This window comes from Malassezia restricta, chromosome VIII (assembly GCF_003290485.1).
Source record: "Malassezia restricta chromosome VIII, complete sequence".
NCBI classification, from domain to species: domain Eukaryota; kingdom Fungi; phylum Basidiomycota; class Malasseziomycetes; order Malasseziales; family Malasseziaceae; genus Malassezia; species Malassezia restricta.
In genome coordinates this window covers 816-25,566 of record NC_040200.1, presented here as the reverse complement: position 1 = coordinate 25,566, position 24,751 = coordinate 816, and the positions used below count along the sequence as shown (strand labels likewise).

Genomic DNA, 24,751 nt, shown 5'->3' with positions numbered 1-24,751 from the left:
GACTCCACCCACACCACCCCTGCGGCCACAATGGTCGATTGGCTCGAGCGAGTTTTGACATCTGGTCGTGCACCCTATCAGACCCGCGACTATGCTGTATATCGCAACGTTCATGATTATGGCGCCAAGGGAGATGGTTTGAATGACGATACAAATGCCATCAATTCGGCTATATCTGACGGACCACGATGTGGCCCTCAAGCTGACAGCACCACTACAGCACCCGCTCTCGTTTATTTCCCACGTACGTGACGTATGCTAATCGAAAGCGGGCATATACAGGGTTTCAAAACCGATCGTATCTTTATACCTGACCCATTTGCTGGGAGATGCCACTGAGCGCCCCTGTATTAAGCCGTACGCCCATTTCGAAGGTATCGCCGTGATTGACGAAAACCCTTATGGATTTAGCGGGAAGAATTGGTACACTCCTCAGAACAACTTCTTCCGATCTATTTCAAATTTTTGCATCGACTTGAGCGAGATGCCCCCGGAATATGGCACAGGTATACACCACCAAGTGAGTCAAGCCACGGGGCTCTGTAACGTGCATTTTGAAATGAGGACAGATCCTTCCACGCAACAACGGGGCATTTTGATGGAAAATGCCAGCGGTGGATGTATGTCAGACCTCACCTTTTATGGCGGTCGTTTTGGAGCATGGATGGGAAACCAGCAATTCACCGTGCGCAACGTGCGCTTTTCTCAGTGCCAAACCGCTATATGTTTGCATTGGAACTGGGCATGGACATTGATGGATGTACACATCCACGACTGTCATGTGGGTCTGGAGATGGTAGGGATGTTGCCAGAGAGGCAAGGTGTTGGATCACTTATCCTCTCCGACTGGTACATCGCGCATACCAAACATGCTGTGCAGCTCGAAAGAGAGGGTACGGGCCGATTGATTTTAGATCATGTCCGTGTGTCCCACGTGCAGAGTATTGTGCATGGTCCATATCAATCCCTCTTATCCCCAAGGGACTCAAATGACTTGGTAAAGTACTGGCTCAAGGCACCGGCTTCTTTGGTGACGGCACCGACAGCTTTGCGACGTCAGGAAACTCTGGATGGCCCGATATATGTTGGTGATATGACCCCCCCGGAGCGGCCAGCGTGCCTGGTAGATGAGCATGGGCGGTGGTTTGGTCGAGAGAAACCCTCGTATGCAACGTGGTCTGATGTCGTGAATATACAACAGTACGGTGTGAAGGGAGATGGTATGTCGGATGACACAGCAGCGATGCAGTCCTTACTTAACGAAAATGTGGGTCGTGCTGTGTTCGTTCCTTATGGCGTCTATGTATTGCATGACACCTTGAATATACCTATTGGGACATTCCTCGTGGGAGAAGCCCAGCCCATTTTTCTCGGTACGGGGCCAGCTTTCCAGGACGTGCAGAATCCTCGTCCCGTGGTTCGCGTAGGCCGACCAGGCGACTCCGGCGATCTGCTGTTGGCAGATCTCGTATTCAGCACCCGTGGGCACACACCGGGCGCCATTGTGATGGAATGGAATGTGCATGAAAGAGCGCAAGGCTCCGTCGCCATGTTTGATGCTCATATTCGTATTGGAGGGTTCTGTGGCTCGGAGCAAGAATTAGCCCAATGCCCGAAACAAGCTTCCTTGACAGACTTACCTCGTGCTGCATTTCTCAGTCTCCATTTGACCAAGTCAGCGAGTGGCTATTTTCAAAACGTATGGGTCTGGACCGCGGACCACGAATTGGACCAAGGCACACCCGAGCAGCTGAATGTTTTGACCGATCGTGGCGTACTTATCGAGTCGCAAGGTCCGGTTTGGATGTACGGCACCGCTAGTGAGCATGCACTTTTGTATCAATACTCGCTTCACCACGCGGCAAATGTATTACTGGCCATGATCCAAACGGAGTCGCCCTACTTTCAGGGTCACAACTTTGAGCCGGCATCGAAAAGCGTCGTCTCACATCCGAAGTATCCTGATCCAGACTGTGCAAAGAGGTACGCTCGAGGCCCGAACGTACCAGACTGGACTTATGACACTGTGATGGAAGACCGTGCCCTTGGGCTGCATATCTCTCATGGTACGGATATTTTTGTCCTGGGATCGGGTCAATACTCCTTTTTTGATTCATACGGACAGCGATCGCTTGCTGATCATGCATGTCAGCGACGTCTTTGTGTACTTGAGCGGGATTTGTCCAATGTGTGGCTTATGAATCTGGCATCTGTCGGTGCTCAAGTGATATTAAGCGTAGACGGAGCAGACTACGTGATGGAACGTCCGCATCGAGAAGGCTTCTGCAGTACGTTGGCTTTGTGTGCTATATCAGCAAAACATATCTATGTGGTGTAACATCTGTTTAGTGACCGCTCGCCACACGGCGCGTAGCTGCTTGAGCTTCGGGCAGGTTGCGCATCCTTTCGATGTACTTGTTCAGGATTCCGTACTTCTGCATGTCAATTTCGAGCTTGCCAGCCACATCAGGAAGCATGCCCAGCCATCCAAGAGCACTGTAGTCGGCAATCGTGGGGCGATCGAGAGCCAAGAATGCCTTGTCTTCGCCATTCAAGGAGGCTTGGCGTTGCAGACGATGCTCGTACACATGGAACACGCGATCCAGTTCGTTCTTGAATCGATTCAGGGTCACTTGAGTCGGATCTTCGCCGTAGGCTGTCTTCCAGTACATCTTGGCAAAGTACAAGTTACCCTGCACCGGGCTGTGGCCCGTCACCTGGAAAAAGAGCCACTGCATGACAATGGCGCGTTCCTCAGGCGTCTTACCATGGAATTTGTTTTCTGAGTCGTAGGCAGAACAGAGGTAATCAAGGATAGCTCCCGACTCCCAAATGACAAAGTCATTGCGCTTGTGATCAACCAGCGTAGGTGTGCGGCCGTTCTCACACAAGTTCAGGTAGTCGGCTCCCTTCACGCCGGTTTCTTTGTCCGAGGAGCCGAATTCAACAAACTTGACTTCGTAGTCAGCACCGAGTGCTTCAAGCATAATGCCAATTTTCAGAGGGTTCGGACCCCAGAGGCCTTTGAGGACATAGAGGGAAAAGTGAGGCATGATGGTGGTACACGGGTAACGGGCGGCCCGTGCTCAGCCTTATTTATGGGGGAGTAGTAACCGACGCCACCTATTAATAAACGAGTTGCATGGAGCATGGAAGACTATGCGTCACGCGCAAGACCACGTTGCATGGAAGGGGTTGCTATGCTACAGAAGGGGTCACGATTCTGGCACAAATACGCCGACCATCGTAGAGTCTATGAGTGCGTCGACATTGACCCAAGGATGCGTGGCAACTGCAAGTAAGTGAATAGGTCAACGTACAGAAAAGTCGAGTGCCATCACGGCCTGCGATACGCATGAGTTGATCGACGCCGCCAGGATGAAATTTTAAATAGGGAGTCATATTGTACACTTTTCCTTGAATAGCTGTCCATGCGTCGTCAAGCCGGTTGTGCTGCTTAAGTTGAGACGGGGTGACGCGGAGAAGAGTGGATACACCGCCTCGCAGATCTGTTGTCGTTTTTAATCGCGCCCAATCAAGAGGGCTATGACCGGGTTCGAGGATCACCTTTTGCCTTCTCATAGGTACCTCGAGCTGTGAAGGCGCTGGCTCCACTGGTGCCCGCAGACTGTTCATGCCGGAGGGGTGCAAACGGGACGATGGTGCTGACCCACTGACAGCATGTCGCTGAGCGCTGTTGGCAGAAGGAAACATGGGCACATGGTCATCATCGTCCTCACTGAGGATGGCACGTATCGCGGGAGGTGCCATCTCGTCCATGGATGTACACACGTTCGTCCGTTGCGAATGGACGAGCCAGACGCACTAGCCACGTGTGCTTATGAAAAAAAATCGACGCCAGCCTCTGACGTATGTCCGCGTGACACGATCGACGACAGACTATGGCAGCTTTTTCTGTCCCACTACACTGAAGATCACACTATGAGCTTCCACTCGCACATTCTCCATGAGCCTTCTACCGTCATGATTCCCGTGAGCTACAGCGGCGGTCAGCCACGCAAGGGTGTGGAGGATGGCCCTGAGGCCCTGGTCCATGCGGGACTGCCGAAGCAGCTCGAGTCGCTTGGCTGGAAATATGAGCAAGACGACTCGATCTCATGGGACGACATTCGTTCGATGGAGCGAGAGACGAAGGAAGGAGAAAAGATTCATAATGTGGAAGCCTCCTCGAAGGCGAGCCAGCTGCTGGCTGACGTGGTGGAGAAGCACGCCAAGGCCGGTAAGCTCCCGCTGACGGTGGGTGGCGACCACAGTTTGGGCACTGGTACCATGATAGGCACGTCGCGTGTGTACCCTGACGTTGCTACCATTTGGGTGGATGCGCATGCCGACATTAACACGGCCCAAACGACGCCCTCGGGCAATTTGCACGGCTGTCCTGTATCATTCGCGTTGGGTCTTGACGGCTCGTATATTGAGCCTTACAAGAGCTGGCTCCCTGCGCCTACCAAGAACGTGCACAACCGTATTGTATATATTGGTCTGCGTGATATTGATGAGGGAGAGCGCAAGATTCTTAAGGACCATAAAATCAAGGCGTTCTCGATGCACCATATCGACAAGTTCGGTATCGGCAAGGTGGTCGAAATGGCTCTTGACTATATCAACGGTGACACGTCGCGCCGCGATCGCCCCATTCATTTGTCGTTTGACGTCGACGCGATGGACCCGAGCGTCGCCCCGAGTACAGGCACACCGGTGCGTGGTGGTCTCACGTTCCGAGAAGGTCATTACATATGCGAGGCGGTAGCTGAGACCGGCTCGCTGGTGGCTATGGATATGGTGGAAGTGAACCCCCATCTGGAAAAGCATGCGGCTGAGCAGACGATTGCCGTGGGCTGTTCCCTCATTCGTTCGGCGCTGGGGGAGACGCTTCTGTAACGGGTGCATGATGGGCCGGTGGTCCATAGCCATGCATAGACACGCCAGGCGCTGATACGGTGAGTGACATAGCACGTACGATAAATCTCGGTTTTGAGCACGCGACGCGCCTTGGTCTTTGGTTTGGGGGCTGAGGTCAGAAGCGAGGGCGTACCTTTGACGTTTTCCGTCATGTAAAAGCGGCGGAGAATCATAATGGCTTCTTCACGCAGGTACCCGCCCACAGACTCATAGGGAGGATTGTAGGGCAATTCTCTGCTCGCGTGAATCGGAAGCACTGTACCATTCCCACCGAAACGTTCGTTCCCTGCACCGAACACGACGCGCTGAATCCCAATTTGACGTAATGCAGACGCACACATGAGACACGGCTCGATGGTGACGTACAACGTTGTACGCAGCATGGGATTGTCGTCCGGTGGGCCGGCATGAGGTGCCGTGCCGAAGCGGGTATCCTTGGGGGGTATCTTTTGCAGAATCTCATCAATGGCTTCCAGCTCGGCGTGTCGCGTGGCATTCGCGAGCTCATTCGTTCGGTTGCGTGCCTGAGCTATCATATGGCCGTCGCGCACAAAAACGCAGCCCACGGGGACCTCTTCATGCTCCAAAGCTTCCTGTGCCATGTCGAGGGCTTTTTGCATCCAGTACAAGTCCTGCGCAGACTGGGCCTCCGGGGGCACATACCGAGCTTGGCCCAGCATGGTCGTTTTGGTGGGGTGGAGGCAGGCCTGGCTTTTTTTGGGCTGGGAAAACGGCTTGCTCTCTCGATCCACGAGGTATGAACGCTGCGATTACGGGTGCGTGGGGCAAGCAGCGTTCGCGCATTTCGCTGAATCATGAAATTCCTCCGGGATCTGCAGCTGCAGCTGCTTTAGCGCGTGAAGAGAACAAGCCCGCAGACGAAGCTCAAGCGGCCTCTGACGACGCTGGACCCTCTGACAAGCGAGACAAGAGCGCGAAGCGAAAGGCACGGTCTGTGCGGGACTCAGTCTCAAAGCGTGGAAAGAAGGCGGCGGATGCGGACAAGTACGCTGCTCCTACTACGCGCTTGCGTGATATAGGTGGTATGTCGCATGCCATGGAAAAAGCTCTTGAGCTGGTGGCTATGCCTTTGTGTCACCCGGAAATATATGCGCATACGGGCGTCACTCCGCCTCGCGGTGTGTTGTTCCACGGCCCACCTGGCTGTGGTAAAACTATGATGGCTGGAGCACTGGCGGGGGAGCTGGACGTACCGTTTTTATCGATCAGTGCGCCATCGATTGTGTCTGGCACGTCGGGTGAGTCGGAAAAGGCGCTGCGCGACACGTTTGACGAAGCGCAAAGCATTGCACCGTGTATTCTATTTATTGATGAGATTGATGCCATTACGCCTAAGCGTGAGACGGCCCAGCGTGAAATGGAGCGGCGTATTGTCGCACAGCTGTTGACGTGTCTGGACGAGCTGGCGTGGGAAAAAAATGAGGGCCGACCTGTGATGGTGCTTGGTGCGACAAATCGACCGGATGCTATTGATCCAGCACTGCGACGTGCTGGGCGCTTTGATCATGAGATTGCGCTGGGTGTGCCCGACGAGCAGGGGCGCGAACAGATTCTACAAGTGCTTTGTGCCAAGATGCGCCTCGCAGGCGACTTTAATGTCAAGTATTTGGCCAAGCGCACGCCTGGCTATGTGGGTGCGGACCTGACATCTCTCACGGCGGCCGCCGGTGTCATTGCTGTGAAGCGCATCTTTCAGCATCTGCGTGACGCGGATGATGCCATGCAATGCGAAGAGCCGCCGCAAGAAATGACATCAGACGAGACGCATATCGTGACAGGGCCGGCGTTTCTGGAAGGGCTCCCGGAGTCTGTGCAATCGTCGTCGATCGCCATGTTTTTGAAGCGATTCCCGCATCCGCTCCCTGATGCGCAGTTAGAGCAGTTGGCGATCATGAACGACGATTTTTTGGAGGCACTCAAAGTCGTGCAGCCGTCGTCCAAGCGGGAAGGCTTTGCTACGGTACCCGATGTCACATGGGACGATATCGGCGCGCTGCATCAGATTCGTGAGGAGCTCAGCATGGCAGTCGTTCAGCCGATTCGGCGCCCTGAGCTCTTCCGTGCATTGGGTGTGAGCGCCAGCTGTGGCGTATTGCTGTGGGGGCCGCCAGGTTGTGGTAAGACCCTGCTGGCCAAGGCCGTCGCCAACGAGAGTCGCGCGAATTTTATCAGTGTCAAAGGCCCAGAGCTGCTGAACAAGTATGTGGGCGAGAGTGAAAAGGCCGTGCGTCAAGTGTTTGCCCGTGCGCGGGCGTCGTCCCCCTGTGTGATTTTCTTCGACGAACTGGATGCCTTGGTGCCTCGTCGAGACGACACGCTGTCAGAGGCGTCGGCTCGCGTTGTCAATACGCTGTTGACGGAACTGGATGGCCTCGAATCTCGTGTACAGACGTATGTGATTGCGGCGACGAACCGACCGGACATGATTGACCCGGCCATGTGCCGTCCTGGTCGCTTGGACCGCCTGCTCTACGTCGATTTGCCTTCGCCGGAAGAGCGCCTCGACATTCTCCAGGCGCTTACCAAGGCATCGCCTCTCGCTACGGAACCTGGCGCCTCGCCTGCGTACCAGCCGGTGCAGCTGGACGACATCGCATACGACCACCGCGCTGATGGCTACAGTGGTGCTGACTTGGCGTCGCTCGTGCGCGAAGCGGCCATTTCCGCCTTGAGAGAAAAGCTGGTGTCACCTCTGCACTACCCAGAGGACAACGAGCCTGTGGAGCGCGTGATGATGTACCAAATCCACTTTTGGCACGCCTTTGACCGCGTGCAGCCCAGTGTGACGGCCGAGCAGCGCCTCAAGTACGAGGCCCTACGAGGCCGCCTGGCCGCGGGCGTCACGCGCCGCACATAGCCTCCACATAGGCATCCTAGTAGGTCTTTATAACATGTGTGGCCCACGCGGCGGAGGGCGCTGCTGATCGAGCCCGGCACGGACGTTGGACCATTGGTGCAGGGACCACAGCGATGCCTGCGTATCACTCTTCCTACAATGACGAGCCGAATGTGCGGCAGATAGCGGGTGTGTCGATTCTTCCGCTGAATTCCAAGATTCGGGGGCCAGCGCCTCTGCCGGGTACGTAGGATGCCTACTGACGCAGTCGATCCATCGCGACCTGATATTGTCGACGAGGCCATTGATCTCTTCCGCGCGAACTCGCTTTTCCGGAACTTTGAGATCAAGGGAGGCGCCGACCGTGCTTTGATTTACTTGATTTTGTTCATTTCAGACTGTCTGACACGCATCGCTGCGTCGCCCTCGTGGAGTCAGAACGAGGCGCTCAAGCACTTGTCGTCGCACGCGGTGGATGCCTTTGCTTTGCCTGGTGATGCCCACTTTCCCCTGAGTACGCTGTACTCGGTGCCCAGCAGCCGTGCGGACGCCGATACACTGCGCCAATACCTCACGCAAGCACGCCAGGAGGTGGTGCTGCGCCTGTTGGACAAAATGTACGTGGACGACGTGCCGAGTCGGTGGTGGCTCGCGTTTAGCAAGCGAAAATTGTACGTATCTGCGTGTATTAACTTTTTTATAGCATGGGCAAGAGCCTTTCGTAGTGTTTATGCCAAGTACATATATTTTGTGTCTACGCTTCGCTCGCTTCGTGGGCCTGCTCCGTCACCAGCGCGGCGGGCATTTGTGTGCGTGCCTGATCCATCGTGTTGAGCAGCGTCTGAATGCTGCCTTGCCACCGTGTGAGGCGCTGCTCGAGCGCCTCCCACTGGGCTTTTTCAAACGAGCGGTATGTCGAGCGGTACACACGGAACGTGCGCTGCACTTGCGACAGCTTGCCCGACACGAGACCTGCGCGAATCACGTCAATCACCCAGCTCTCGACCTCGTCGACGGGCACATGGAGTGCCTGTGCCAGGTCCTCGTACGAGACTTCCGCCGAGACGCTGCGAGCACACAACGAAGCCAGGTCTAGGAGTCGCATTTTGTGCAGCAGCTGCTCCTCGTTCAGTTGCAGGCGACGCATGGCATCCTGAGCCTCGCTCGTCTGAGCCCAGGACTCAAAGTCCGTGCGGCTGCCACCGACCATGATTTTGAGCAGAGAAAGGACCGGGGAGGAAGCGAGTTCGAGCGTCACAGGCACGTGCAAGAGCTCTTCCATTTCATACAGCTTGGGAAGGCGCAGGATATGGGCAATAGCACGTTCAGCGGCTGCATGACGCACCTCGTTCGTCAGAGAGGGCTCTGCAGAGATGAAACGCAAGTGTAGAAGCTCAAACTCGTATGCCTTGTCATTGTAGGAGGGACCGCACTCTGGCGCGACGAGGGCCTCGGCAATGCGGCTCAGGCATTCGTGCTTCTCCTGCACAGATACGTCCCACTGAGCAAGCCAATGGGGGACAGACTGCAAGGCAGTCTCTAAAAAGTCCATATCGTCATTCGCCGAGACGAGTGCCAAGAGAACTTCGAACACGCGACGGCGCAGCGGCGACGGCGGCGGTAGCATGTTGAACATATTGGCAAGGATTCGGTACTTGATCACACTGCGCTCCATAGCCGTGGGTGACTGTGCATCGCCGATGGCATGGACCATGTGCATGAGAAGATCTTCCAAGGGAGCCTCCTCCGGCTGGTAATACCGAAGCAGAAGCGTCGTGAGCAAATTGTACAGACCCTCTAGCTCACGGTCCGTGCATTCAATCATACCAGGTGTCGACTTGACCAACTTGCCCACGAGCTCGCGGGCTGGTGCGATGGCAGAAGCGGCGTCGGCCAACTCATCCACCTGAGAAGCCTCCTTGCCGAGGGCATCGATCCACTCCCCACGCTGCTCCTCGGGAAAGGAGCGGGATATCAAGATCGTGCACTCATCTGTGAGTTCACGGAGCGTGCTGTCGCTCAGGACGGCGACAAGATCCGGACGCATCGCTGCTGGGAAAAGAGCGTCGGTCGATGTGCCAGAAAACGGCGTGGTGGTCGACGTCGCTTTTTCCCTCACGTGCATCGCATCACGTGAGAGTGCGCTGGGCCAGCCTGGCTGGGCTCCTCCTGCCGCCTGGCGCTGCGCTGGGGCCATGGCATCGCTGTGGATCATCAACAAGGCTGGCGGGCTTATATTCCAGTCGGAGCACTTTGACTATCCGCATCAACGGAACCATGAAGCTGAACTGACATCGAATGATTATCTGATTCTCGCAGGCACGCTGCATGGCATACACGCGATCACCTCGCGGATTGTGCCGGCGCCCGACAAGGAGAGTCAGGGCTTCCACATGCTCGAGGCAGAGAATTTTGTGATGCATGTCAAAATGACCGAGACAGGGACCAAATTTGTGCTACTAGCGCCTACGACGCAAACGAATGCAGCTGGTATTTTGCAGCGAGCGTACGAGCTCTATGTCGAGCATGTGATGAAGAACCCCTTTTACATCGCCGAGATGCCGATTCGTGTTGAGGCCTTTGATCGAGAGATGCATCTTCTTCTCCGGTAGAGTACTATACCCGTGTCTTAGCTGCGCAGCAATGTACATTTTTTGAGGAGAGCGGTCAGGACGGCCGGCTTTCGGTTCGGGGCCATGGCGAGGCACGTCGGTACGTTTTCTGGCTGCTCGGTCCAGAGATAGTGGGGCGGCATCGACGGATCGGACTCGGCTGCATGAAGTTGGCTGGACAGGTCCGTCAGGGTCACATTCTTGGGCGCCTGCAGCACGATTTTGTGCATGTGAGCGAGATTCGCCTCACTCACGTAGTCTTGCGTGTCCTTCCGATCACGGGTCTGAACGACAATCTGGGGTGAGTGGCCTGCCTACGTACCGCCGTCGATGCATGCGCAGCCTGTGCCATCATGGGCCCCATCGACCAGCCCGACTGGAATGAATACACGTGTGCGTACCTTGATCAGTTCGCGGTCTACAATGAGCTGCATGACCAAAGGAGGCGCCGCTGCCATGGTGGCCAGGGAGCGTAGGTGGAGAATTATGGACAAGCGGCTTGGGCGCGCTGAGAACGAGTGCGGATGCCCGGCGAAGCTCGGGGCGCCCGCGACGTCTGAGGTGCGCGTTTTCGCCGTTTCGATGGAGAGTGGGGGGCCGAGGCGGTGCGTTTTGATCGGCGCAAGGTGGGGATCCGGGTGGGAGGCGGAGCTCGTGGAGCTGTCGTGGGACGCGGCTGGGGGGGCTGTGGGGCCGGTGCGCTGCGCTTGGGCAGGCGGCGTGCTGGGGGAGGCGGCGTGGGCGGGGTATAGGCCGCGTGTTGGGTATCATGAGGGGCCGCCGTGGACTCGACGCACAGCTTTTCCACTTCTCGGGCCTCCTGCGCATCGGGGGAGGAGCGCCGCCCAAGTCGGCGGAATTGACTGCCGAGAAAGAGCCATGCGCCCAGGCCCCATAAGCACGCCTCGTCAATCAGCACTTCGTGCCTGCGGACCCAAGGCAGCAGGCTGGCCCATACGACATGGGATGCCATAGGTGGATGCAGCAGCATCCACATGAGCCACAGCAGGTGGATGGTGGATACGAAAGGAAGGAGCCACACGACAGGATGCGTGAGGATCGGTCGCACGCATTGATACGCACTCCATACAGCCACAATGCGTAGGGCCTCTGCGACCGAGGCACGTCGGCGAACGGAGCCGATCCGCCGAACCGTGCCATGGGACGCCTGGCCCCAGGCATCGTAGGAGCGCGTACGTGGCGTGGGCACCGTCGCAAGCGCACGGAACGCATGCACCAGGACCACGGTGGTCACGACGCATTCGAGCGCCCCGGCCCACATGGACGCGTGAAAAAAGGGGTGCCTCCATCTTGACACACGCCCAACATGTGGTGGCGGGGAAGTGTAGGTCAGGCCGTGAGGCGAGTGTCTGGGCGTGCCTGCTACTCGACGCGGCCGCAGGTGCTGCTGATGGATGAGGTGCAGCTCGCCAAGAAGGATCTGGAGCGTCTGAGCTCGCACGCGGAAGTACTGCGCAACCACACCCAGAGCCGCGACGAGCTGATCCGGGCGTTTTCGCCGGGTGGTCCGTTTGCGCAAGTGCGCGGCATGTATCGACACTTTGGCGGAGCACGCTCGATCCGTGTGTCGGGCCGCTTTGATCAGGAGCTGGTGGACGCGCTCCCCGAGACACTCAAGTTTATCGTGCACAATGGTGCAGGCTACGACCAGCTGGATGTGCCTGCGCTTACACGGCGGGGAGTCCAGGTGGCCAATGTGCCCACGGTCGTGAATGAAGCCACGGCTGATACGGCCCTGTTCCTGCTGCTGGGTGCGCTGCGTCAGTTCCCCCGGGCTATGGGCCACATGCAGCAAGGCCACTTTCACCGGCATTTTTCGTTCATGGAAGCCAGTGATCCCGAGGGACTGACGCTTGGCATCGTCGGTGCGGGCGGGATTGGACGCACGCTTGCACGCAAGGCGGCGCATGCTCTTGGTATGCACGTCGTGTACTACAACCGCCACCGCCTTAGTGATGAGCTCGAGACCCAGGGCATGCCTGAGGGCGCACGCATGGAGTATGCGCTCTCTCTCGACGCGCTACTGGGGCAGAGTGACGTTGTGAGTCTGCACTGTCCGCTGACGCCACAAACGCGCCACATGATCGGCGCCGCTCAGCTCGCACGTATGCCGTCGCACGCCATCCTCATCAACACGGCGCGGGGTCCCATCGTCGACGAGGCGGCTCTGGTGGACGCGCTTGACCGCGGCATCATTGCCGGCGCTGGACTGGACGTGTATGAAAACGAGCCCGAAGTGCACCCAGGTCTGCTACGCCTCGCCACGAGCAAGGCATTGTTGTTGCCACATGTCGGCACGCTGTCTCTGCAGACCCAGACGGATATGGAGGCGTTGTGTCTACGGAATCTGGAGCACGGCCTGAGTACCGGGCGCCTTTTGTTCACGGTCAAGGAGCAAGAGGGATGGGATATGAGTGCATAGCTTAGTGTACAGGAAGGCCGAAAAAGCGGCGCACGCGCTGTGCCATTGTGGGCTTGACAGATTGGCCACGTGTGATTCGGTTCATGGTCTCGACGAGCTGCGCATAGTGGCTCGGTGACGACGCAGGCTGCAGGATATGGCGGGGCGTAGGATACTCGCGCAGGCTCTCACTCGTGCGGATGCGCTCCAGCGCCGCGAGTGATTTGCGCGACTCGGCCAAATGGCGCTTCGCCTGAGGACCCGTGAGCTCGGCCTCGGTGGCACGTCGTATGGCCTCACCAAAGTCCATGCTAGGACGCAGCGGGTCCTTGGGCCATGTCTGAGCCAGCTTGAGCAGGTGTCGGCGGACTTCTTGCACGGCGCCCGACATGAGGGGAAAACGACAACCCATGTGATTACGTCATACATGCTATGGCGTGGCCGGCTGAGGCGAGTCGCTGGCCGAGGCCGCCGTCTCGGGCGGCGGTGGTGGGCCGCGGAAGAGCTGAGAGAGACCGTCCCAGGCGGACATGGACATTTCCTTCATTTGCTTTTCCTGCTCTTCGCGCATCTGCTTCCGCAGGGTCTCGCCATTCACGCGCCAGAATTTTTGGTCTTCAAGGTACCCCTGCAAGAAGCGCTTGCGCTCCGAGTCCAGGAACGACGTGGGCGGCTCGCTGCCCGTGGAGCCTGGCCTCACACTGCCAAACATGCTGGTCAGGCCACCACTGTGCTGCTTCTTGGCACGCCACTCCTCCTCCTGGCGTTGCTTGGACAGCATCTCGCTCTTGGGGTACTCCACCGGAATGTACTTGCCCTCGTAGGCCTTGAGCGTCGTGCGCACATCGCTCACACCGTAGATACCGATGGCATCCAGGAACGACACGAGACCAAGCAGCTCGCGATCGTTCTTGTCGCCCTTCCAAGGCTGCATGACAATGGCATTTTCTGGTTGCAGAGACACATGATCAGGGTTGATATCAATCATAATGACCTTTCTCGGGTCGCGGTTCAGGTGCCGAATATCCTTGACGAGCTTACCGTTATGGAGGCGGCAGCTTTCCATGAAGAGCTGATAAGCAATGTAGCGGCGATCAGGGTCCAGCTTGTCCAGGACAGGCTCGAGTTGCGCAAAGGTCTGGGTAGTGAATAGCACAATTTCGTACCATTGGGACAGGTACCCCAGGAAGTAGTCCAGACCGGGACGCTTGGCTGTGCGCCATCCGTGCGCTGGGGACCACGAGGATGCGACGAGCAGCTGATCCAGGTCCAGCACCAGCGTGTATGGGCGCGAGTATGGGTACGGAAGCGGGTCAGGCAAGAGCACCTCCCACTTGGGCTCCGTCATACTGTTCGTGAGCTGTTTGAAGCGCAGCCGCAAACGACCCAGGAAAGAATCGAGTCCTTCCTGTCCATGGAAGATCTCGTGCTCCTTCTCATCCAGGTCGCGTCCCAGCATCCACACGGTGCCGGCTGCAAACAACAGCGCGCCTGCGATCGAAAGCTGCGTCCGAACACGGGCCCATCCGTCGGAAGCGCCAGGTGCATCGGAGCGCGCCTTGGCATTCGTGCGCTTTTTCGAGGAGCCCTCTTCTTCAGGTGCGGAGATGGACTGTGCATCTACCAGCGAGGATGCATCAATGTCGAGCTGGATGCCCTTGCGGAGGGGCTCAGGCTCTTCGTCCTTTTTGGGTGCCGTAGCAGCGTCTTCATGTGGGCGCGTCGAATACGTGCGCAGGGCCAGCGATGCGAGTCGCACAGTCGGCGTGCGATGCGATCGGGCTGCGATGCTCAATGCTCCCAGCATCATACAGGTGCACAGAAAAGTAGGAGCGAGAAGGAGTGGCGTGCGACGTCGGCGGCGCTGGGTGTTTTTAGTCAGACCAGGGGATGTGCCATGTTGGCCTCCCACATGACGAACGACGCGTCGGGGCCTACGTTGCATCCGTCCTTTGGGCACCCGGGTTCGTGTTTCGTGTATCGGCCTAAGGCTGTCAATGCGAAAGAACCTGACGCTGATGCGCCTGCGATACCCATCATGGTGCCGGAAACGGCTATCTATATGCTCTTTGCGCATCGACAGTGGCGCGCCGGCATGCTTCTAGCTGATGCCATATATACGCATGCCTTCGATCTGGAGGACAAGTGCGTGCTGGAGCTGGGCGCTGGAACTGGCCTTCCCTCGCTTACAGCGGCGATCTGTGCGAAAGCGCGCAAAGTCGTGGTCACAGACTATGAAGACGAGACGATCATTGCCACGCTGCGTGCGAATGCCCGGTACACGAAGGAAATCAATCACGACATGGCACCATTGCAGGTCGCAGGACACACATGGGGAAGTCGCATGGACGACGTACTGGATCTGCTCCCGCCGACGCATTCGCATTTTGACGTGGTGGTGCTCGCCGACTGCGTTTGGGAACGATTTTCGCACGACATACTCCTCCGCTCGATCAAGGACCTACTTTCTCGATCGAAAGACGCACGCATTTACATGGTCGCTGGACTACATACGGGTCGAAGTACGCTGGTGCACTTTTTCCGGCATGCCTTGGCCATAGGACTCTGTCTCGTACCAGTGCCGCCAGCCGACGTGTGGCCCACATGCCCGCAGGAGACGACGGCTTTGCCTGGCAGCGAGCACATCATGGAGCTCGAGGTCGGTGGCACCTGGGACGAGCATGAGACACCGTACCTGACGGGCCAACGCCGGCCGTTTTTGCTGCATCGCGGCTCGCCAGATCAGGAGGACGAGCCGATCCAGGTTCGGAATCACTGGCTCACTGTATCGTGTATGGCTTGGGCCGCTACGGAAGCCACTCCTTAGGGAAGTCGTGTTTGGTGGGCCGACTCTTACGACCGCCTCGCGCATTGGATGAAGTGTACGGACGCACATCCAACGGCACGTCGTGCAGCGCCGGCTCGGCATGGGATTCAGATACCATGCGGTCCAGCACATCGCTGCACCACTTCATATTTTGTGCCTCATTCGGAAAGGATTGCGAGGCGATTTTGACCGAGCCCAGATCGCCCTCACCCTGGCACAGCGCCTCGAGTGCGTCCGGGCCTTGTGCGAGAGCGTCGTTCCAGCGCTGGACCAACGCCGTGTGCGGTGGTTGCCAGCGCGGGCCGGCTAGCAGCAGGAACTTGTGCTTAGCTAGCGATGTAGAGAGTGCCTTGGCGTCGAATAGATCTTTTACGGCCAAGGTAAGTACGACTTTGCTTGTATCAGGATGTTCTTCGCCCTGATAGTGTGTGAACTTGAAAGTAAGGAAAGATGAGGGTGGTGGGGGGGTAAACGGTACATGCAATTCCTTCAGCTTGGGGAACTCGTTGGCCAAGAGACGATAGTATTTGAGCATTTGGCGCTCCTTTTGCAGACGCATATGACCGACAGTAGAGACATCGTCGAAGCGATACTTGGGCAGTTGCTGGAGTGGCATGGTGTCTTTTCGCAGGACGTAGTTCATTTCCTTCGTGATATCTTCTTTCGCGCATCGCACACTGGTGTGCATGGCGCGCGTGTGCACGCGGGCACACGCCAGCGCTCGAGACATGGGGTAGGGAGAAGAAGCGACGGAGGCCCAGGCAGGCAGGCTCTTTGGTGGAGGTGTGTATTTTACCGCACCGTCGCCGTGCGCCCAACGAGGCGCCTTTTTTTTCTTGTGCCACATGCAGGAGATCCACGGTTTTCGTGTGCTGCCTGTCACCTATGATGAGGGTGTGCAGCACTATATGTATATACGCGCACATGTGAGCGCGCAGCAAGATACCAAGTACCCTGCTGGGCGCACGCTCTTTGTCGTGAATATCCCACCAGACGCGACGCAGCAAGCTATGCGGGACTTGTTCCGCAAGGCCGGCACGGTCGAGGCCGTCGACGTGCGCCGTGCGAGTGACGAAGAGCAGCCGCCTGCGGATGGACCGCCAGCCGTCGAGCCGCTACCGCCGATGGAGCCTGCTGATGCCTATGTAGCGACATGTTCGAACGCACATGTCGTCTTTCTGGATGCATCGTCATTGGATCGCGCTCTCAAGTTGCCTGCTCGTTTTCAGACCAAGCCGTACAAGTGGCAGTGCGAGCGAATGCAAGGACTGTCGTACTTGATCGAACGGTACCGCCGGCACCGACCGCCCCACGAGGCGGTCAAGAAGCACGTCGATACAGCCGTGGCGAGGTACTCTTGGATTCGAGCGCATCCTCAGTGGCTGATGGAACAGCGTGCGCGAGGAGATACGACGACGAGTGTGGGTGTGGGTATCAAGGCCGCGGGTGTCGGAGAAAATGGCGAGCTGCTGGACGAGGATGGCTTTGTGATCGTGCAGCGCGGCAACAAGTATGGTCGGTCGGGAGGCGAGGACAATACGTTTGGCGCCATGACACCGGCGTTTGAAGAGGAGCTGCGGCAGCATCCAGAAAAGAAAAAGGCGCGGGAACTGGAAGATTTTTACCGGTTTCAGTTCCGCGAGAAGAAGCGGCAGCAGTTTGCTTCGCTGCGTGCGCAGTTCGAAGCAGACAAGCAAAAGATTGCGCAGCGCAAAGCCTCAGTCCGTTTCAAGCCTTATTGATAGGCGGGTGGCGATGAAGATGTGTCTAGCGTGATACCCTGTTCATCGTACCGAGCTAACGTTAGATCATTGATACGTACGCAGAATGTCTTCATGATGCCGCTCGACATCCCATTGCGCCTGTGCTGCTCGAATGGTCTGTTGAAAAGACATGCCCCCGCCGCTGGGGAAGCGAACGATCACTTGGCCATGATCGCTCGTCCCGTCAGTGAAGTGGGTCATCGTAGCTTGCCAGTAGGGTGCGCAGAAAATCGGAAGCATGTACTTGCCTACACTCATTGTTTCGAGCGGCACACTGAGTGTATCCAGCTCCTCGGACGCTTGGTTACTAGTGAAGACGAGTCGCTGTGACGACACAGTGCATGTCCCGCCGCGGCTTTCCAGCGCGCGCTGCGTTGGGAGAAAGAGCACACGCACATGGCAGTTCGGATAAGACGCTAGGATGCGCTCATGCGGCCGCGTCCGTATGGTCCCACGGCGCTGTCCCCGGGTGCTGGCATGGTTGACCGTGGCCATGGAGAAGCTGACTAAAAAGAAGGGCTACTGCAGGCTATCGACGTCGACCTGAGGATGGATCATGAGCACCTGCTCGGGCCCGCCGGGCACGCGCTCGGACTCTTCGACAGGGAGGTGGACGAGGTAGCCGTCCTTGATCATTTTGGAAATGACGCGTGATATAAGATCGGATTCTTCGTGCAGCTGCTGCACCGAGTCAATGTCGTGCTCATGTGCCTCGAGGTACCATTGCGCTAATGCCTCGCGAGACACGCCCTGCGACGTATCGCGCTCCACAGCATGCACTTTGAGAACGAGCTGGTTGACGAGCTCCATGTAGCGGTCATACGTGATGCTGCGGCGCGTCGGTGCCTGGGGCTCTTCCATGGGAGCGGGCGCTGCGGGCTCTTCGTCCTCGCTGTCGATCGCAATGTCGTCTTTTTCGACGTGTATGATCGACTGGCGCAGCAGTGAGTATGCCTCGCGCACAAAAGCAGGCGTGATGTCCGAGCGGCAGTTGGCCCGCGCGATCGCTTCGGACAATCGAATGATACTTTCCAGTTGACGCACCGTCACACGGTACGAATTGCGACCGACCGAGCCACCCGAGTCGTCCTGGCGCAGATGAATGTACTTTTCCACGAGCACATCGCTTGCCTCGGGCGTGAGCTTTGGATGAAACGTGCGCGCATACCGAATGTACCGCTGCAGGGCCTTGGTCGAGAACTCGGGCGCAATGGCCGCGTCACGGAATCGGTGAATGTTGACAATGTGCTGCGCAATGTTCCAGTCCACAGTCTCGTTGCATTCGTCCAGTACGACGAAAAACAGGTCGAAACGTGACATGATGGGGGCGCTCATCGCCACGTTCGCACGCAGCGTCTGTTTTCGATTGTACCGACCGCCGATCGGATTGGCAGCGGCGAGAATCGACGTGCGTGCATTCAAGGTGGCTTGGATGCCCGCCTTGGCGATCGAGATGGTTTGCTGCTCCATAGCCTCGTGGATCGCGACTTGATCGGAAAGATCCATCTTGTCGAACTCGTCAATGGCGCAAATGCCATTGTCTGCGAGCATAAGAGCACCGGCCTCGATCGTAAATTCACCCGTTTCTTCGTCACGGACGACAGCGGCCGTGAGACCTGCCGCCGACGACGCCTTGCCAGACGTATATACGGAGCGCGGCATGAAACCACACACATATTTGAGGAACTGCGATTTGCTCGTGCTGGGATCACCCACGATGCAAATGTTGATATCGCCACGCAAATGAATGCCGTCCTTCGTCTGCTTGTGTACGCCACCGAGGAGTTGGAGCAGAATGCCTTTTTTGATAATTTCATGGCCATACATGGTGGGGGCAATACTGCGAACGAGGCGCGGATAGATATCTGTGCTGGCCACCATGACTTCGAGCTCTTCGCGCTCTTCTTCCGTGAAATCTTTCAAAACCGTCTCAGCGTCTTCTTCGTGGTCGTCAGAAACAACATCGGTGCGCCCGTCATCACGTTGAAATTCACGTTGGACCATGCAGGCTAGAAACACGGTACGGTACGTGAGATCGCGCACACCGAGTGTCTTGAGACCCGTCACACCCTGGTTGGCCACCGTGTCCGTTGCAGAGCCAAATTGCGTTTGGCGCTGGATCTGAGCATTGACGCCAGGCACGCCCAGCTGAGATACGTCCGGCAGGACAATAAAGGTGCCCGTGAATTCACATCGGTCCCCTGCCTTGGCACGCTCAACAATTTCAGAACGAAGGATTACATCGAGACTACGGGGCATACTGCCCGTGGGGATTTGGTTGGCATTTTCCTGGATGCGGACTTTTTGCCAGTCGCAAAAGCGGCTCTTTTCCACATCCAGCTCCCACTGCGTGCGGTTCTGGCACATGGGATTGAGGCACATGAGCGGCTCAGTGTAGCGAAACTGCTGTTCCACATCGGGTATACTCGTTTTGCACTCGACACACGTAAAGGTGCCGAGGATCAGTTCGGGACGGACCTCAGAGGTCCGCGTCACCGTGCCATTCACGCACAGTAAGCGGCCAATCTTGTCAGAGCGCAAGGACCGAATGCCAGACTGGAGCGGCAGATGATGGAACGAGACGGAAAAGTCGCGTGTCACGAGACCGGACGAGGCAGTCGAAGCCATGTGTGCGTTCAGATACAGGTAGCCAGGGATATATACGCTGATGCATTCAATCAGTGCACGACGAAGGTATGGAAGAAAACGATAGTACTGCTCAGTGATGGCACGAGCGAGAACTTCGTCATGGTCCAGCACATGAGCAAAGTCGACGTAAAGAGTCGTGCGGCCATAGTCCCGCATGGCATACAGCTGTTCAACGTAGATCGAGTCTGGACTCGATGGTCTGTCTCCCATATACCGTTCCAAAAAGGCAGCAAAGCTCTCACGCACACGCTCACCCGTCTCGTCGGTGACGATGGGAATGTCGTCCAATTTCGGGATCGTGGATGGACGTGCACGGCCAGAAGGCGCTGGTGCAGCAGGTGTCTCAGCACCGCCCGACCTGTCTTGTGAATAGCTGCCCATGTCGGTGTCTAGGCGCGGCGTGCCTGGGACAGAGCCCAAGCCGACGCTCGACGCAGAGTCCATGTGGAAGCGCGAGGAGAGAAGCGGGGCGTGAGATGACATGGTCGGTCACGTGATTTGGGCACTATGGGCGCGGCGCGTCGATTAGCTATACCGCTTGACGTCGTCAAAGTGATCAATGTTGAGCCAATCGGCGCCCTGCTGGAGAAGCATATTAAAGTCGTCGATCCGGCCAGCCGTCTTGGGGACACCGTAAAAGCGAACCGTCGAGTTGATGATGTGCGCATCGCAGGTGTACTTGGCAAAGTAGGGGATAGCCGCCTTGGGTGGTGGCGTGAGACCCAAATTCGAGTGGGGGACGCTGGGATAGCCAGCCGAAGAGATAGGGCATGCAGTAGCATTGTATTGGAATTGGCCGTGTTCGTCCTTGAGGCCGTCTGCGTGGCAGTCCATGAAATAGTCGCGCACAGGGGTAGCGACCACTTGTGAGTAGGGCGTGTTGCCTGTGCCAACGACAATCACAGGGCCAAAGTGGACCTTGCCGTACTCGTAGCGAGTGAGAAGACCTTGGGAGCGAAGTTCACCGAGCGCATCGACCACCGTCTTCCACATGTCTGGGTCAGCGGACGTCTTGGGCTCAGCCAAAATCATGATGGGACGGACACCGCCAAAACCTTCGGAAAAGTACTTGTACCAGTCAGGGTGGGCCGTAGGCTGGTTCTTGGGATCGGCGTAGAATTTTTTTACGTTGGAAGCTGGGTACTTGTCAGAGTACTTGCCCTGGACAATGTTCAGAACACGGTCGACTGTCTGCGTGTTGAACGTCTTTGAGTGGTCGATACCAAGTGGCGTATGAGCTACATACAGCGCTTTCTTGTGCTCATCGAACCAAAAGTCGGACTCAAAGCTCAGAACGCCATGATCAAAGGCATCGTACACCGGGCGATGGTGGACATAGTCGTTGTGTGAGTGAAAGAGCACTTTTCGATCCACCTTAATCGGCTCAGTGGCGAGAGCCACCGCTACGACGCTAGCCAGGAGTGTCAACCGAAAGAGCATGTCAGTCGACAGAACAGCACGGCCCGGGCCCTGTTTCTCGACGTATACGACGCGCGTCTGGGCCACATGGGCAAAAAAAGTGCCCACGTGTCTAACAAGCCAATGGAAAGTGGGGTCTGAACCTATCCAAGAGCCATCCGATTCAGCCCTACTAGCGCGTCTCGTTGCCGTAAAAAGTGTCTTGAGCACCGTGTTGTGCATGTTGCTTGCGAGCGCATGGTCTCTTTTCTAGCCCAAGTTAGTCATGTTCAATTGTACGACAAACGCCAGAAAGAAAAGAATGAACCTACTTGACGCTATCAAATGTGTTCAGGCAAGCATGGCTGGTAAGAGACGCCCATGCACAGGTTAAGATAGTCGGATAACTGAGGGCACTGACTGCGAATACTGGCTAGGCTCTCTGATGCTAAAATTGTAGCTAATTTGACTGTGTCGTTGAATTGTACAGGCACATGGAAAAATGTCTTTGCATGCAGCACGTTGACGAACCACTAAAGAGGCATGAAAGCCAGCTTTCTCTGAGAAAATTCTAGAGTACATTTGTCCATTAGACGGTTGTCCATGCACAGACAGAAAGTGCTCGAGTAGCATTCTACGTGCTTTATGTCTGACAAACCCTGAGAGCCATGGAGATGTTTGAAGAGAAGTGCATGGGTTTTTGCGTATATTTGATAGCTACTGCTTCTAGCGGTGATCAAGACGTGTGCCGTGGTTACCTTGGACTAATGCGGTGCGATCGCCTTTGAGGACGAAAGAGGCACACGCCCGTTCCCCAGTGATAAAATGGGCCTAAATTGACTCCACGTGCTCTCATTGGGGCGGTCAAGTGCCCCTGAGCACGGATACCTTCAAGTATCGATTGAGAAAATGGGTTTGCATGCTCTGCGTCTTTTTCAACCGTATTGGCCTGCACCTAAAACCCAATGCTCCGTCGTGGCTTAGGGTGGCTGGCGGCACCGTCTCACTAGCGCATAATTCGGAAACGTCTCAGAGACATCACACACAAACGCCATCACTCTAAGCTATATTTCGACAACCGAGTATTTTCCCTAGCAGAGAAGGCAAAAAAGGAAGCAGCACACGATGCAACTTGTGAACCTATTTCTATTAAAAAGTGAAATCAATCCTCGTAAATAACGTCTCTAGTGCACGATCATTGCTGAAAAGTCAATGAAGCTAGTGTTGGCAAGTTGAAAGAGAACACCGTCTTTATTCGCAGTCTTGAACGCGTTCATGACCATGGCCAATGATCGGAACGACATTGAAATGATTTTTCCACTCAAAAGACTTCCTAGACTCTGGATGGAAATGGGATGGGAGTGTCCAGGAGAATGGCCATTGAATGTATCATCAACTATGCCAACACAGAATACTCACTGTCTGTCTCAAACTCAGACACTTATGCTCTCATCTGGCTCTTTCTTGGCGCCCACCATACCAGCCATTTTCGATTTTTCGCGCAGCCTGTGACCGTAGAGGTAAAACGTAAGTGTCACAGGTATCAAAAGAATGGCCAATCCTGCAAGAAGACTGCAACCGCCTTGAATCGTTAGTCGGTTAAACATTTGTGTTGAAAACAACGGGAATGCGCCGCCAGCCAATGCACGGAACAGACCATTGCTTGCAAAAGCGGACGCAGTATAGAAAGGGTACACCTCTCCAAGATAACCTAAGAATCCTTGAAACAACAAAAACACGGCACACTGGAAAACACCATATGCAGCCAATGCGGAGTAAGGAGGCACGCTTTCGAAAGAAGTCCATCCAAACTGATAGTCAATGATTGCCATCAACGTACCCAAAACAAAGTAATAGGTAGCAAAATCCCGCCGACAAAGCATGCTTGCATTCTATATTCCGGCTTCCACTTTCCTGAACGGAACCAAGGCAATACAAGCTTCAAATTGTACCAGCAGTACAGCACTAGAGCAACAGCACACACAACCCAACCAGTGATATAAGCACTGCTTGACTCTCCTAGCGAAAAGTGATGGCGACCTTGGAATGTCTGATAGTCAGCAAGAATTCTCATACCAATGGAAATGCTTCGAAGCTGTCATGAGTACATATGCGAGACGTACAAGCAGTAGATAATTCCGTAGACATACGCGATGTACAAGTCGCTAAAGAATAGCACAGGCTCCGTAAAGGTCATTCGAAGAGGGCGGTACAAGGTGATGATCGCAAGTTGACTCAGCGAAACCTGAGCATCTTTCTCTTCTCCATGAGAGCGAATATGCTTATTCCCCGACATGCGCCGTAACTCAATGGCTCGACGCGCCAGAATGGCATCACCATAGGTCTCAGGCAAAAAGAAAAAGATAATAAGCCAGGTAAGCCCTGTCCCGCATAATAGTGGCCAGATGATCCAGCGCCAGCCTTTCTCTTGCACCGCGAAGCCCGAGAGCAATGGGCCCATGCCTGGTCCAGCACACGCAGCGTACGACCAGAATGCAATGCCGTTCATCAAGCCACCGTCTAGGTTCCACAGGTCTGCCATGGTGGCTCCTCCAGTCGCAAGAACAGGGCTTCCTAGAAATCCAGAAATGAATCTTAGGATCATGAAGCCCGCCACATTGTTGCACAGCGCTGTGGGTATCTGCATGATCACGAAAAGTCCAATACTGATTACGTAGGGCCAGTTCCGGCCAATACGTGCCACTTCAGTCAATGGTGACAACACCATTGGGCCTAGACCATATCCCCATACAAATAAGGAAATGCTCAGAGCGGTAACAGTTGGTGACACATGAAATTCTTCGCTAAATTCGGGTATCCCAGGCACGACAATACTGCTGCCTAGATAGACAAACACCGTCATCAAGCACACCAAGAATGTGACAAAACACTTGTATATAAAAGGCCAGTTTTTTGGATTATCAGGATCCGCCTCATCTACCCAGTGAACAAACTGATTTTCGCTAGACGCCTTTTCCCCGCCACATGCTTCCAATACATCTCTCAAGTGCTCCCTATCGAGCGTACGGAACCAACGACCTCCAGAGGCAAAATAAATGATAGTTCCAAACGCAGTGATATGAAGCATTGAGGTGATGATCGGCAGACGAGTATGTACCCGTCTATGCGATCAGGCCGCCATCCAAAAAAAATTCGAGATTATCTGAAACTTTCTCCCACTTTCTCCTCCTATGACGCAGTTGTTACCTCACGCACGAGACTGACTAATCTTATCTTGGCACTATAGTGCGGTCAGACCGTCGATCACATGAAATTCTTTTAGCGCTGACCGCTAAGTCA

The 24,751-nt window shown here is 55.9% G+C and overlaps 21 protein-coding genes across 21 annotated transcripts; 8 read left to right on the top strand and 13 right to left on the bottom strand.

Annotated features, from left to right (window-relative positions):
- Positions 1-30: 30 nt before the first annotated feature.
- Positions 31-2,338, top strand: MRET_4070 (glycoside hydrolase family 55 protein; the record flags this gene model as incomplete). Its single annotated transcript, XM_027630697.1, has 2 exons — positions 31-244; positions 270-2,338. 2 exons carry the CDS (start codon positions 31-33, stop codon positions 2,336-2,338), a joined length of 2,283 nt encoding a protein of 760 aa, XP_027486665.1.
- Positions 2,339-2,345: 7 nt separating this feature from the next.
- On the bottom strand, positions 2,346-3,053 carry MRET_4069 (glutathione S-transferase; the record flags this gene model as incomplete). The annotated part of the gene is made up of 1 exon (XM_027630696.1): positions 2,346-3,053. One exon carries the CDS (start codon positions 3,051-3,053, stop codon positions 2,346-2,348), a length of 708 nt encoding a protein of 235 aa, XP_027486568.1.
- A 162-nt stretch (positions 3,054-3,215) lies between these two features.
- MRET_4068 (cytochrome b5) lies at positions 3,216-3,780 on the bottom strand (the record flags this gene model as incomplete). The annotated part of the gene is made up of 2 exons (XM_027630695.1): positions 3,216-3,292; positions 3,321-3,780. The coding sequence occupies 2 exons, from the start codon at positions 3,778-3,780 to the stop codon at positions 3,216-3,218; spliced, it is 537 nt and encodes a 178-aa protein (XP_027486588.1).
- A 162-nt stretch (positions 3,781-3,942) lies between these two features.
- MRET_4067 (arginase) lies at positions 3,943-4,902 on the top strand (the record flags this gene model as incomplete). The annotated part of the gene is made up of 1 exon (XM_027630694.1): positions 3,943-4,902. One exon carries the CDS (start codon positions 3,943-3,945, stop codon positions 4,900-4,902), a length of 960 nt encoding a protein of 319 aa, XP_027486541.1.
- MRET_4066 (tRNA-specific adenosine deaminase 2) lies at positions 4,868-5,603 on the bottom strand (the record flags this gene model as incomplete). The annotated part of the gene is made up of 3 exons (XM_027630693.1): positions 4,868-4,953; positions 4,982-5,032; positions 5,057-5,603. 3 exons carry the CDS (start codon positions 5,601-5,603, stop codon positions 4,868-4,870), a joined length of 684 nt encoding a protein of 227 aa, XP_027486542.1.
- A 77-nt stretch (positions 5,604-5,680) lies between these two features.
- On the top strand, positions 5,681-7,801 carry MRET_4065 (ribosome biogenesis ATPase; the record flags this gene model as incomplete). Its single annotated transcript, XM_027630692.1, has 1 exon — positions 5,681-7,801. The coding sequence occupies one exon, from the start codon at positions 5,681-5,683 to the stop codon at positions 7,799-7,801; it is 2,121 nt and encodes a 706-aa protein (XP_027486545.1).
- A 113-nt stretch (positions 7,802-7,914) lies between these two features.
- Positions 7,915-8,505, top strand: MRET_4064 (actin related protein 2/3 complex, subunit 3; the record flags this gene model as incomplete). Its single annotated transcript, XM_027630691.1, has 3 exons — positions 7,915-8,023; positions 8,049-8,451; positions 8,484-8,505. 3 exons carry the CDS (start codon positions 7,915-7,917, stop codon positions 8,503-8,505), a joined length of 534 nt encoding a protein of 177 aa, XP_027486707.1.
- Positions 8,506-8,534: 29 nt separating this feature from the next.
- Positions 8,535-9,827, bottom strand: MRET_4063 (translation initiation factor 3 subunit M; the record flags this gene model as incomplete). The annotated part of the gene is made up of 1 exon (XM_027630690.1): positions 8,535-9,827. One exon carries the CDS (start codon positions 9,825-9,827, stop codon positions 8,535-8,537), a length of 1,293 nt encoding a protein of 430 aa, XP_027486504.1.
- A 148-nt stretch (positions 9,828-9,975) lies between these two features.
- Positions 9,976-10,392, top strand: MRET_4062 (trafficking protein particle complex subunit 4; the record flags this gene model as incomplete). The annotated part of the gene is made up of 1 exon (XM_027630689.1): positions 9,976-10,392. The coding sequence occupies one exon, from the start codon at positions 9,976-9,978 to the stop codon at positions 10,390-10,392; it is 417 nt and encodes a 138-aa protein (XP_027486510.1).
- Positions 10,393-10,409: 17 nt separating this feature from the next.
- On the bottom strand, positions 10,410-10,850 carry MRET_4061 (peptidyl-tRNA hydrolase domain 1; the record flags this gene model as incomplete). Its single annotated transcript, XM_027630688.1, has 3 exons — positions 10,410-10,688; positions 10,715-10,768; positions 10,794-10,850. 3 exons carry the CDS (start codon positions 10,848-10,850, stop codon positions 10,410-10,412), a joined length of 390 nt encoding a protein of 129 aa, XP_027486550.1.
- Positions 10,851-10,876: 26 nt separating this feature from the next.
- Positions 10,877-11,674, bottom strand: MRET_4060 (uncharacterized protein; the record flags this gene model as incomplete). Its single annotated transcript, XM_027630687.1, has 1 exon — positions 10,877-11,674. The coding sequence occupies one exon, from the start codon at positions 11,672-11,674 to the stop codon at positions 10,877-10,879; it is 798 nt and encodes a 265-aa protein (XP_027486527.1).
- Positions 11,675-11,719: 45 nt separating this feature from the next.
- Positions 11,720-12,835, top strand: MRET_4059 (glyoxylate reductase; the record flags this gene model as incomplete). Its single annotated transcript, XM_027630686.1, has 1 exon — positions 11,720-12,835. The coding sequence occupies one exon, from the start codon at positions 11,720-11,722 to the stop codon at positions 12,833-12,835; it is 1,116 nt and encodes a 371-aa protein (XP_027486537.1).
- Position 12,836: 1 nt separating this feature from the next.
- Positions 12,837-13,205, bottom strand: MRET_4058 (acetylornithine aminotransferase; the record flags this gene model as incomplete). Its single annotated transcript, XM_027630685.1, has 1 exon — positions 12,837-13,205. The coding sequence occupies one exon, from the start codon at positions 13,203-13,205 to the stop codon at positions 12,837-12,839; it is 369 nt and encodes a 122-aa protein (XP_027486700.1).
- Positions 13,206-13,244: 39 nt separating this feature from the next.
- On the bottom strand, positions 13,245-14,624 carry MRET_4057 (mitochondrial import inner membrane translocase subunit TIM50; the record flags this gene model as incomplete). Its single annotated transcript, XM_027630684.1, has 1 exon — positions 13,245-14,624. The coding sequence occupies one exon, from the start codon at positions 14,622-14,624 to the stop codon at positions 13,245-13,247; it is 1,380 nt and encodes a 459-aa protein (XP_027486536.1).
- Positions 14,625-14,726: 102 nt separating this feature from the next.
- On the top strand, positions 14,727-15,641 carry MRET_4056 (putative methyltransferase; the record flags this gene model as incomplete). Its single annotated transcript, XM_027630683.1, has 1 exon — positions 14,727-15,641. The coding sequence occupies one exon, from the start codon at positions 14,727-14,729 to the stop codon at positions 15,639-15,641; it is 915 nt and encodes a 304-aa protein (XP_027486534.1).
- Positions 15,622-16,371, bottom strand: MRET_4055 (small subunit ribosomal protein S35; the record flags this gene model as incomplete). The annotated part of the gene is made up of 1 exon (XM_027630682.1): positions 15,622-16,371. One exon carries the CDS (start codon positions 16,369-16,371, stop codon positions 15,622-15,624), a length of 750 nt encoding a protein of 249 aa, XP_027486578.1.
- Positions 16,372-16,486: 115 nt separating this feature from the next.
- On the top strand, positions 16,487-17,383 carry MRET_4054 (ribosomal RNA-processing protein 7; the record flags this gene model as incomplete). The annotated part of the gene is made up of 1 exon (XM_027630681.1): positions 16,487-17,383. The coding sequence occupies one exon, from the start codon at positions 16,487-16,489 to the stop codon at positions 17,381-17,383; it is 897 nt and encodes a 298-aa protein (XP_027486616.1).
- On the bottom strand, positions 17,377-17,899 carry MRET_4053 (uncharacterized protein; the record flags this gene model as incomplete). Its single annotated transcript, XM_027630680.1, has 2 exons — positions 17,377-17,438; positions 17,464-17,899. 2 exons carry the CDS (start codon positions 17,897-17,899, stop codon positions 17,377-17,379), a joined length of 498 nt encoding a protein of 165 aa, XP_027486630.1.
- A 24-nt stretch (positions 17,900-17,923) lies between these two features.
- On the bottom strand, positions 17,924-20,536 carry MRET_4052 (DNA replication licensing factor MCM6; the record flags this gene model as incomplete). Its single annotated transcript, XM_027630679.1, has 1 exon — positions 17,924-20,536. One exon carries the CDS (start codon positions 20,534-20,536, stop codon positions 17,924-17,926), a length of 2,613 nt encoding a protein of 870 aa, XP_027486576.1.
- A 42-nt stretch (positions 20,537-20,578) lies between these two features.
- On the bottom strand, positions 20,579-21,493 carry MRET_4051 (uncharacterized protein; the record flags this gene model as incomplete). Its single annotated transcript, XM_027630678.1, has 1 exon — positions 20,579-21,493. The coding sequence occupies one exon, from the start codon at positions 21,491-21,493 to the stop codon at positions 20,579-20,581; it is 915 nt and encodes a 304-aa protein (XP_027486533.1).
- A 1,391-nt stretch (positions 21,494-22,884) lies between these two features.
- Positions 22,885-24,056, bottom strand: MRET_4050 (MFS transporter, DHA1 family, multidrug resistance protein; the record flags this gene model as incomplete). Its single annotated transcript, XM_027630677.1, has 4 exons — positions 22,885-23,262; positions 23,292-23,501; positions 23,528-23,546; positions 23,575-24,056. The coding sequence occupies 4 exons, from the start codon at positions 24,054-24,056 to the stop codon at positions 22,885-22,887; spliced, it is 1,089 nt and encodes a 362-aa protein (XP_027486531.1).
- Between the last annotated feature and the right edge of the window lie 695 nt (positions 24,057-24,751).